A 12,323-nucleotide genomic window follows, 5' to 3' on the forward strand; every position below is an offset into this window, starting at 1 on the left:
CTTGAGCTTCTTTCTTCATTTCCTAACATCTTTCCATGAAGGTCACCTTTTCCCAGGCAGCTCGCTTCCTCTTAACTGCCTTCCTCTTCTTGGGTTGACTGAAGAGGAGACACAATCATGGTTCTCTTTAAACCCACCGCAGTTGTCTCAGGGAGGTGTGAGCAAACCTCTGGCACAGCCAGAATCTGTGTGCAGGACTCTCCAGGGAGGCTTCTGGAGTTGGCACCAGGAAAGGCCAACTGTGAGCCACCTCTGCCTGTATGTACTCCAGTGACCTTCAGCAAACCAGCTTACTTCTCTGAAACTTTTCTGAAAAGCAAGGATAACTGAACAGTCTTAGCTTAACATTTCTGCCAGTTCTAAATGTCCACAACCCTGCTACACCCCAAAAGGCTCTTTATAAAAAATTCATTCATTTGTCTTCATTGATAGGAAGCCTAATTTCACATCGTCAATGTACAAAAGGAAGTTAAAATGTCATGTTGAATAGTCTCTCTTTGGGTTTGTACAAATTGGAGACAGAATGTTCAAAAAAGGTGGGTGGAATATGTTTTGGGCTCTGTGATACAGAAGTTAGGTTGGGTCAATTCCAAAAGTAACTGTGTAGTTCTTATTCATGTAAGAAATTCTTTGCTTTCAAATATTCTCTCTCCTGACTAAAAGACAGAGAGAGAGAAAGAAAGAAAATCCCAGCACATACTCTCTGTGTTCTGAGGGTCTCTTTCGTGCATTTAGCTTTTTACAGCCTCTCTGTTATGTTCATAAGAAAAGGAGAGGGGGAAAGAGGATTTCATTTCTCTCACAACAAAATGCTTTGGGGAAGATTGCTGGTTTTGGCAGCAGGCAAAGGGCTTCCTGAAAGGAGGATTTCTGTTCTGTGGTTGAAACGGTCTCTATGGCAACCAGTCATCAAGGCTCCAGCGACCTTTTCATAGACACCCTCCACAGGGGGGGCCTTTTCCATCCTGTCCTGGAGTATTTGCATCTGTGAGCCAGAGTTCTCTGCCTCTGCCCATCCAATTAGGGAGATGGCTCGGGTGTCACAGTACATTCAAAGAAGTCTTATGTTCTGCTTTAAATGGTTAGCTTGGTGGAGAATGGGGTTAAGTTCTTATGAGTCAGAGATTTCCTAATCCTTATTGTTGGGGTAAATAGTCTACCTAAAACTACTAATAGAGGTGTTTTGTGAGTGCTCCCTTATGTGCGGTTGAGGAAGGGGTGCCCTGACACCTTACCGACTCAGTGTCTCCGGTTTCACTAGCTCATTCCTTTGGGTGACCTCCATTCATTTCCCCTCTTATCTGGCCATCTTCTCAGTTTCTTCCTTTTATCCTGTCTGCCCTTCCCGGCTCCAGCCTCCAGGACACAGCTGCCTCTCAGTCATCTTGTATGGAGGCTGGAACCCTGCTCTCTGCAGGGGCCTTGCCTCTGCCCCCACTTTCAGTCCTCTGACTCCCCTTAAAGGTAGTGCTGAGCCTCTGCCACTCAGCCAAAGCCTCAGAATCGTAAAGACAAATGTAAAACACAAGTTTATGCTTCTTCACTGATCATTTTACAAATGAGCTTAGAAAGGGGTAATGACTTGTGGAGATCTCTCAGCAGAATTGGGATAAAACCCAGGCTTCCTGTTTCTCCCTCTCAGCATTCTTTCCTTTCTTACGAAAACCAAAAACAACAAAAAAAAAAAAAAAAAAAAAAAACACCTCCTGCTTCATCTTTGCCTTTTTTCCTTAATTTCTCACTAGCATGATTCTCAGAAAGGGACTGTCTTCAAGGAACTCTTTTTTCAAATCTACCTATTGTGGAATTTTTAAGAACAGAGTAAAGTATGGGAAGAAATGAGATAATCAAGTGTGATCTCACCACCCGGAGAAAATAGCTGCTGACATTTAAGTGTAGTTTCTTCCTGGACACACTTATGGAGTCCCTCTCAATAATACAACTAATTTTCAACTTAAAATGCACTCGATTTAAGTGAACTCTAGTGAGAATCAAGAAACCTGTATTTTAATGAACTAGCCATGTAACCTTGGCTGAGTGTCTTACTCTGTCCTCAGTTTCTCCAGCTAGTTCACCTGAGTGGTGTCTTCTGTGCTCCAGAATAGGCTATGCTGAGATTACTGGACAAATCAAGGAAAGAGAATAGATGAGTCAAAGATCTCTCACAACCCTAAAATTCAGAGACTCTAACCCATGTAAGGGACCAGAACAGCTAAATGGAGACCCAAATGGAAATTTAGAGCATAGAGTCCTTTATTAAAGCATCTTATCCATTTACTTATTCCAATTCCTAATCTCTCATTCATTTAGCTACAAGCCCAGCAAGGAGGAATCATCATCCGGGTCCTCCCATGCAGTGATGGACATCTCTTTGCCCACTGGCATCGGTGCAAACCAAGAAGATTTACAAGCTGCAAGTGTTTTATTTTACAAGTTGCTGTGAATGTTTGGATTTCTTTTCTGCGTTGTTTTTATAGACAAGTTTGTCTTTTCATTCTCATTTGTCCCTTTCATGCAATCACCCCAAATTTTCTTTCCAAAACAATAATCTACCTACGTTTTGATTTACACAAGTGAAGCCAGGGCATATACTAGCATGGTCCAAAGAGTGTGAGTGCTTGTGCTAACATGTTCAGGATTTTTCCAAGAGGAGAAAACTGCTCTTGAACTTCTTTAAATAGTGAATCACATGCCTTTAGTTAAACATCCCATCATCAAGTGAGTGCAATTAAACATAAAGATAACAAAATGAAATGTAAGCTTTCCTCTTTCCTTCCTTAGCTTGTGGAAGGGGTAGATCAACTACTGACTGATTATCAAATCAAAGATGGACATGTCATTCTGCAGCTGAATTCGGTAAGGTCCACTTTCCCCTTCCTATCACCATTCAAAATGTATAAAGTAAGCTATTATGAATTTCTTCTCTCCCATCATTTCCTTAAATCCTTGAATTTGTCAAGCAGATTCCCTCCAGCGATTTCCTTTGTGTCCGATTCCGGATATTTGAACTTTTCGAAGTTGGGTTTCTGAATCCTGCCACTTTTACAGTGTATGAATATCACAGACCAGGTAATCTGCTTTACTCTAAAATTTCTTCAGAAAACTAATGGATAGTCCCACCGCGCGGCCAGCACGCTGGTTTCATACAAGAGGTTCGTAGCATAGAAGTTAACTAGTGAGATCAAAATAAACACACAGACTCAATTACCTTTTTCTATGACACCAGGTCCCAGACGGCCCTCCCTCTAGCTCTCGCCTGGAACCACCAGGTGGGGCAGCAAGGCTTACTCAGGACTGCAGGAGAGAGAGAGAGAGAGAGAGAGAGAGAGAGAGCACGCCAGGGAGTGGCCTTTTTTGGGGGAACAAGAAATTCAGGGGAAAATTCCATCCAATGAAGGTCGAGGGGGGCAGCATTCCAAGGTCAGGGTCAGTGATTGGTCTCAGGGTCAATGGTCAGTCACACCCCCACACAGGCTCTCGCACCTGGAGAGGGTGGGGATAGCTCCAACACGGTTTGGCCAGGACGCCTCACACCCAATCAGGGAGGTGCCCAATCACGAGCGAGAATGGCTTCCCACAGATAGTCTTCACATAACCAATAGAAACCCACTAGAGACCCATGCGATCGATTTATATATAGCCTCACTTAGAACCCACTTCATAACAGTCCCAACCAGAATATTCCAACTATTGCATACAGGTTTCTTTCTAAACGACTAAATCCAATCTACTTCATGACATTGAGAAAATCATTTCACGTCTCAGTTCTCACTTTGTTTTTAAAATAACTGGATGATGTTGCCTGACTTAAAATTTTTTGCCTCAAGTTTGTCTGTGGTATTCACTGTTAGTATACCCTTCTATTTCTTTGATCTTCCCAGATAATTTCTACCCTGTATTCCCATTACAGTTTGCAGACAGCTCTGTGATAGTGCTTTTCACATTGCTTTGAAATTGTTGGTGTATCTTTCTCACCAACCCCAAAGTGTTTTCATCCTTGCGTGCCTAGTATCAACACAGCGTCAGGCACATGGTGTGTACTCAATAAACTTTTGTTGAATGAAGGATCCCACATTGAACTACTCAGGCACTTCAGAGATTGTTAAGTGATGGGAGAGCTTACCAGTTCAGAAAGCAGATGACTTGACCCTGGGCAGCTCTGTCTGTTAGCCACTTCTCATAACCACTCTTTTATTGCCACAGATAAACAGTGCACCATGTTTTACAGCACCTCATACACCAAACTCCAAAAAGTTTGTGAAGGACCAATGTGCAAGTGCATAGAAGGTAAAGTTCACTTACTTAGACTGCATGCTTGTTTAAAGCAACCACACATAATCCAAAATTAATCTGGGGGAAGCTGTTTGACAAACTACTGTTTCTGGGAAGTGGAAATGTAATCTCAACTGATAGAAAGCTAATGATTCCTTGAGCATTGTGAAGCTACCTCTGCATAACTCTAGAACAACCCCGTGGAACACTGCCCAGGAGCAGGGAAACCCATGCAGGTGGTTGTTGGATACCCCAGGGTAACATGATGGGAAATTTTTACTTTCCCCCAATCTTTTTAACATAGGACCAAAGCCCAAGAGAATGGACTTGGGGCTAAGCCACTAGCTCCTTTCTCCTTATCCCTCCCAGTCAGGGAAGTCTCTTTATGGTCTAGCTCGGTTCCATCTTTCATAAATTGAAAACAGCTTTTTTTGATCAAGGGAAAGATCCAGAACTCACCGGTAACCAACCACAGGCTCCGGGAGGGTCTGGGTTGGTTTTGGTTCTTTCAAAATCCTTGATATCTACATGTTTCCTATGTACTTATCATACCATCTTATAGCTATAAATCATATTATCATTTTAGATTGTTCAAGGGACTTTTGATTATACTCCAATGGAAAAATTTTCCCCATTCTTCTAGGGAAGCAAATACATTTCTATAGAACTGGTTGTGGAGTTAATGCACATCTAAGAATAAGTCTTATGTTCTAGATTTGGCACCTGTTGGTTGGTTTTGTTTTTACTTTATGTACTGTTCCACTTAATGGAAGAGGAGAAAATCACAGGTTTTTGGAATCTGGCATTTGTAAGATTCTATTGGATTGCCTCAGGGTTCATGAAACACCATGTTTACTCCCAAAGGGAGCACCAGCTTCTTCACAGTGACCTAACGTATGCCATTTTTCACACCCAGCTGACTGTGGGCAAATGCAGGAAGATTTGGATCTGACGATCTCTGCAGAGACTAGGAAAGCAACGGCATGTAAACCAGAGATTGCATATGGTAAGTTCAACTGTTCAATAGAATTCCTTTAAACATGAAATTTTATGAATCCATGATCCATTAGAAAGGTCAGAAACCTTAACTAGTGATTATATGGATACCATATTCCATTTGTCCCTTGAAGGAAAAATGGCATCGATTTCCAACATTAACATGGAAAGTTATTTATTCTCTAGCAAAGAAATATGATTTTCATTATAAATAATGAAAGTGACATGCATACCCAGCCAAGACTCTTTACTAGATCCTTTTGAATTACAGGCATTAAAACCAATTCAAAGGGAACTTTTGACACTCCACAGGGATCTGAGATTTCAATTCTGTATTCCTCCAGTTAACAGAACAGAGGCAGTGGCAAGAGTGGCTTGGGAGACTTGGTTCTTTTAAAAATGTCTACAGGGTAAAAGTAAAATTTCTAAATAATTTTTAGTATTTGTAGAATTGCAATCCATGTTTCAAACTGTATTTCAAAGGGAGGATCTCCTTCCAGTTGTTCAGAACCTAGAGCTAAATCAATACCCAAGTACCACTGTAACCTTGTCTCCAGTTCCTGATAGGATTAGCTTTGTTTTCTATCCATAGTTTCCCATGCTTATTTCTGGCACTTTTTTTTTTTCCTTAAGAAAGAGAGATCAGGGCTAGGGCTGTAGCTCAGTGGCAGAGCACTTGCCTTGCACATGTGAAGCACTGTGTTTGGCCCTCAGCACTATATAAAAAAATAAACAATAAGGATATTGTGTCCATCTATAACTAAAAAATCAAGACATTTTTTAAAAAGACAGAGATCGTATTATACACTATGTCTTTTTTATTGGAAAGGTATCATTTCTAAGTAAAAAAAAAAAAAAAAAAAAACTACAGTTGATTTGGCACTTTGTAATTACCTACTGTTTTTGTGTGTGGTTTCTCACTGGAATTCCAGAAGAGGCCTTTCAGAAACCTAATGTGGTGGCACACACCTATAATCCTAGCAACTCAGGAGGATCACAAGTTTGAGGCCAGACTGGGCAAGTTAGTCATACCCTGTCTCAAAAATAAAAAGGGCTGGCATGTAGCTCAGTGGTAGAGCACTTGCCTAGCATATGTGAAACTCTGAAAGCCCTAGATTCAGTCCCCAGCATGGGGAAAACACACACACACACACACACACACACACACATATACACTTTGAGTATTTTACAAGCTTTATCAGTGTTTTACTAATAAAGAAAATGGGCCTTAAGGAGACTAAAACATTTGCTCAAGGTCATGCAGGAAGTATGTTGTAGACTAGAATACATCCTGGGCTCCAATATTTTTTCCCATCATAATCTACTGAATTCTCTTAATGGAAGGAAACACCGCTATCAGAATAAATTTTGAATGCTTTAAGCTATTTCTTTTCTATGAACTCATCTTGATTTTTAAAAAGTCTGACTCAGCCAAGACCCACTGCAGTTTTTTAAATATATCAAGACAAAGAGAATATTATATTGTTTTAGCAAACAAACAAAAATTTCACTAAATTCTTTTTTCCTTCCATTTTTTTAGAACTATTTTAACTCTGAGATATCAGAAACCAATTTTAACATAGAGAATAAATACAACCTGGATTTAGGGTATTACTTTCAAGAAAAGAGGTTTGATATTAAAGGATTCATTGAGAAATATTTACATGAACACCTTTAAAGGATGTGTCTCCCCAAGTATAATATAAAACTGGCTTTTTCTGGAAACCATAGACTATTACTGTAATAACACAATGGAAACAAAATAGTCCCCTCTCTCGATCCATCCTCATATGGTAGGTACATTGTCCATGTCCAACACAAAGACATACATCTGAAATCCAGGACATCTTTCATGTTTTTTTTTTAATTTTGTTTATTTTGTTGTAGATGGACATAATGACTTTATTTACTTATTTTTCTATGTGATGCTGAGAATCGAACCCAGTGCCTCACACGTGCTAGGCAAGCTCTCTACCACTGAGCCACACCCCAACCCCTTTTTTACACATCTTAAGCCACTGATTTACATAACTTTTTCTTCTGCCACAGTGAGTTCACTCTCTATCCATCATTTATCTTTATCTAGGATAGACTGATAGACTAGAAGGATCTCAGAAATAAAATCTCTTCTTTAGTTCTTTCTTTGCAACTCCATCCCCAACAAATGCACAAATAAGAAAGGAGTCTTCTATGAAGCCAAGTAGAAGAGATGATTCGCTTCAAGCAGGTCATTCCAGAGCCGAGGTCCAGCATGCCATAAGTCAAACACCAATGCCTGAACCTTCAAAAATAGGATTGGGGTGGCTCATGTCAGATAGTTGCCAATCCCAGCAAGGATGAGTGAGAAAACAGAATCCTGTTAAAATCAAACATCAGAATCAATGAAGATATATGAGAAAGCAAATCAAGGAGACAAGCTGGCAGGTTGTTGCCCCTGGTAGGCCTGACAGAGAGAGAAAGGCGCCACTGTTCCAGGTAGAGAAGGAAGGGGCTCTTTAATTCAAAGTGCCCATGGTGTGACGCCACTAATCTTAAAGGATTAACATCTGAACTTTACATCTAACATGAGTTTATCTTGTTGGTTGGTTTTATGTGCTTCTGTTGTTTAATTTGGTACGTCTCTTACCCTAATCAGCCTGTTCTGTAACCATGGCCAGAGCTAATGATTCTCATAGGCTTAGGAAGGGGCTTAGGAAGGCTCCTTGGGAGAAGTAAGATCTACCTCGGGTTTCCCATAATAGCTGCCATGCTGCGTTTCTCATTTGTTTGGCGAATTCTGGCTTTTATTGAACATAGTACCAGTGGTATTCAGCCTGAATTATTTGTTTTTGCCTTGTCTTGCTTTGCTCTCTGACCAGCTTACAAAGTCAGCATCACATCCGTCACTGAAGACAACGTTTTTGTCAGGTACTCAGCAACTCTCCTAGATGTCTACAAAGCAGGTGAGCCTTCATGCACTCTTTCATTCATTCGACAGACGTCTAGCACTTACTGTTTGCCAGGCATTATGGTAGACCAAAGTTGTATCAACTTGAATAAACAGACTTCTGCCTTCATAGAGTTTTATATTATACTTGGGGAGACACATCCTTTAAAGGTGTTCATGTAAATATTTCTCAATGAATCCTTTAATCTCAAACCTCAGCAAAACGGTTTGATGTGTTGTTTAGTTGTTCTTCCAGCACTTTTGAGGTTAACAAAAACCACAAGCCAATCTCAAAGTGCAGTTTTTTGTTTTGAGTCATTTAAAACACTTTTTTAAATGAAGTAGTTTATTTACTTAACATGATGAAAATTTAGCTTATTGCGTTATTCATATCTACCAAACAGTTATTTTCTCATTTCAGTAGGTGTAAGTTCTGTAATAAATACATCCTATTCTGCAATCTGTACACGGGGGGAATAATAAGAATTCATACCCCATTTGAAACAAACGTATGATATATGATATGTCAAGTTCAATGTAATGTTTTGAGCAACCAATAAATTTCTGATGCTTAAAAAAAAATAAATGAATCCTAAACATAAATTATAATAATATATTTATGTCAATTTTTTCTCTTAATTCCTATCAAGTATTTTGAGTCTAAAAGTGTTCTAAAAATTCTAATAATATTTTCCTCATTTTAATTTGTTTTATCAACACTAACAACATTTTTCCTAGTTTTACGTGTTTCACTTTATAAAAGTTGTTTGTGATGCTGTTTCGGTTTTTCCTCATTGGTGGTCACAGGTTTTCTCTATTTGAATGGATTACCTTTCTCATGAAATAGGTATTTAGCACTCTGATCATTCCACCACTCCTCCATTTTTTGAGCATTGTTTACATTCAACACCCACATCACAAACAATAAGCCACCCCTTTTTTTCTGAATAATAAATGCTTTTCATTCCCAAAATAAAAATTATTTGTTTTACTGTGTACCAATTTTTTTGCATTGTATCAAGATTGTCTTGAGCTTTACCCAGTATCAAATGATTTCCAAACTGTAGTCCGTTGTGAGTGTCATTTCATTATTCTATAGATGCAGGGGATTAACTTTTATGATACCTAAAAGGGAATGTTAAGTCATCCCCATTCTGGATGTTCCTTTTTAATACTTATAAATTTCGAATTTACATAAACATTAAAATAATACACACTTACTACTTGCTTAAGAATTGTTGCCTACTAACAAGAAACCACTCAGAACCAAGGATAAATGATGTAGTTGGTGGATAATGATAAACTGATTATTCTCCTAAAGCATAAGAGTATATGTAGTAGGTGAGGATATAAACAGAAAAAAAGATTTATTCTCTCTTCTAAATATACTTGAAATTTTCCACTAACAAAAGTTTTTAAAAATAATAAGGCCCAAGGCTGGGGGTATAGCTCAGTTGATAGAGTGCTTGCCTCATATGCACAAGGCCCTGGGTTCAATCTCCAGAACCACACACACAAGATAATAACAATAACAATTAATAATGATGATGATGATGATGCCCATGTATCCACACTGCATAGTATGACGATGGTTGACTTGGCAGATTGCGTGGGCATGTGGTTCAGATGTTGCTGTAACAGGACACCGTGGCACTGGGATAGCCTAAGAAAATGAGCCTGAACGATTTACGTTATTAATTAAAGTTTTTCCGTAGACACATTTATTAAATATGGTTTTCAGACATGTTAAAAATTTTTTCAGGATTTAACAATTAAAATGACTGTACCAGAGGGGTGTGTGTGTGTGTGTGTGTTTGTGATTGTTGCTTGTTTGGTATTGGGAATTGAACCCAGAATTGCTTTGCCACTGAATTACATTCCCAGCCCTTTTCAATTTTTATTTTGAGACAGGGGCTCACTAGACTACTGAGTCTGACCTGGAACTTGTGACTTGTGATCCCCCTGCCTCAGCCTCACAAATTGCTGGGATTACAGGTGTGCAGCACTGTGTTCTGCCAGAGTTTAAAAAGTTAAATACATCTGAAATATCAGTCCTAAATATATAGCAAAGAATCAGACACAATCCTTGCCTTAAGAAGTTTCTAGTCTAGATGAGGAGACACACACATGGTGTGAAACACTGATAGAAATTCACAATAAAAGGAGTGAGGGAGGGCTGGGGTGGAGTTCAGTGGTGGAGCTCTCCTCCAGCAGCCTCCAGCCCTGGGTTCCATCCCCATTACTCATACAACAGAGAGTAGACAAGAAAGTTTTAGTGGATGCTGTGAAGATTGAAAGTGGGTCTAAAGATGGGTAGAATTCAACAGACCAACGTGGGGAGGAGCGCATTCCAGGAAGAAGAACCAGCTTCTAGGCGACTCTGAATCCTTTGGGAATCCCAGTTATTCTCCTTAAAATTTTCCAAGCCTTTCATGTCTTATTCTTTTCAACAAAGTTGACCATTGCCAGCTACCAAACGCTTTTCTCTTTTGCTATATGACACATGGGAATTAATATTGTTCAACTACTAGAGCAATAATTCGGAGTCTATAAGAGCAGTAATAACAAACACATGATTCTTACTGTGTTCTAAGCACTGGTCACGCATTGACCCATTGAATCTCACAATGATCCACAAGGTAGGTTTTATCATCATGCCTATTTTTCAGGTGGAAGAACTGAGTCCTTAATACAGAGCATAGTAGAGTATTTGCCCAGAGCCACCCAGCCAAGAAATGGCACAGCTAGAGCTTGAGTGAGACAGTCTGGCTCCAGAGTCTGAAGTCTTAACCATGTGACTAGTGCTGCTCTCCAGTGGCCATTAACCTCTCAGAAGCCATGAGGAACTGGACAGCTTGAGAGGGTCAATAACTGTGACATGAGAACAAGAATGTGATAAGCTTCCTTGTGTCTCTCAGGAGAAGCCGTCGCTGAGAAAGGGTCTGAAATCACCTTCATCAAAAAGACCACCTGTGCTAATGCAGACCTGGTAAAAGGAAGACAGTATTTAATTATGGGTAAAGAAGCCCTGCAGATAAAATACAATTTCAGCTTCAAGTAAGTCACCAGTAGTTTGAGGCCTCTGATCTTCCCTCCAAAACTGAGTGTAGTTCATACTTATCTGCACAATATGCTTCTTATGTACTCTGCTCTTAACCAAGAAACCATTGCAAACATAAATGAACTAACATGTGCTGACAACAAAGAAGTGCTGGCAACGTCCTGGCAGCTATGTGACAGGCCATCTGGATGATGGAACCAGCATGATGAATCAGTTCAGGAGCACCACACCAGCTCCCTTAATCTGTCCTCAGAAAATGTTTAAATATGTACCTTAAAATCTGTTTACGAAATATGGACTGTGACATAGATGCCATTACCACCTTTAGCCATGGGAGCCCCAAACAGCTCACCATCTTTTAAGGGTCTATGCACTCCCCAGGCTGGTTCAGAAGAGTGTGACTGACAGCTGGGGCCCTGGGGACCTGCCCATAGTCTCTTACAGGGAGATCTGATACAGCTTCGTTCTGTGTGTGGCCGCCATCACAAACTCTGTTTCCATTTCTTCTTGGTAGGTACATCTACCCATTAGACTCCTCAACCTGGATTGAATATTGGCCTACAGACACGTCATGTCCATCATGCCAAGCATTTATAGCTAACTTAGATGAGTTTGCTGAAGACATCTTTTTAAATGGCTGTGAAAACGCCTGAAGAGGTCCAACTGCGTGGAATTTTGGTGTATGGACTCCTGTTGCTAAAATTACACCTTTTTTTAAAAAAAACATTCACAGCTGGTCTTATTTGGAAAGCCCACTTTCCTTTAGAATTAGTGGCGCTGGCTTTTACTAGAGTACATGTTGAAGAGCTGTAGGTTTCTGAAATAACATGACCTTGGGGGGGTATGAAGAGAGATCCTCCAAAGTTATTGGACACCAGAAGCAATAAACTGGCACACCTCCTAAAACCTACCACTCAGGAATGTTTGCTGGGGCCAAAAGAATAGCCCCATTGAAGTGGAGTATCTTATGAAAACATGGCCTTTGCTTGAAAGAAAATACCAAGGAGCATGAAACTGATCATTAAAACTTGACTTCCCTTTCAAAATGTACTAAAGTGCATGTTATTT

The 12,323-nt window shown here is 39.9% G+C and overlaps 1 protein-coding gene across 1 annotated transcript in view; it reads left to right on the top strand.

Moving 5' to 3' along the window:
• LOC143390733 (complement C5) overlaps positions 1-11,908 on the top strand; it is an 83,790-nt gene extending 71,882 nt beyond the window's left edge. Inside the window, exons 34-41 of the mRNA XM_076843154.2 lie at positions 2,311-2,413; positions 2,782-2,856; positions 2,964-3,069; positions 4,204-4,287; positions 5,189-5,278; positions 8,127-8,210; positions 11,113-11,251; positions 11,770-11,908. Of these exons, the coding sequence (XP_076699269.1) occupies positions 2,311-2,413; positions 2,782-2,856; positions 2,964-3,069; positions 4,204-4,287; positions 5,189-5,278; positions 8,127-8,210; positions 11,113-11,251; positions 11,770-11,908 (820 nt within the window). The remainder of the gene's footprint in view (positions 1-2,310; positions 2,414-2,781; positions 2,857-2,963; positions 3,070-4,203; positions 4,288-5,188; positions 5,279-8,126; positions 8,211-11,112; positions 11,252-11,769) is intronic.
• The last annotated feature ends 415 nt before the right edge of the window (positions 11,909-12,323 follow it).

Source organism: Callospermophilus lateralis, chromosome 2 (genome assembly GCF_048772815.1).
Source record: "Callospermophilus lateralis isolate mCalLat2 chromosome 2, mCalLat2.hap1, whole genome shotgun sequence".
Lineage (NCBI taxonomy): Eukaryota > Metazoa > Chordata > Mammalia > Rodentia > Sciuridae > Callospermophilus > Callospermophilus lateralis.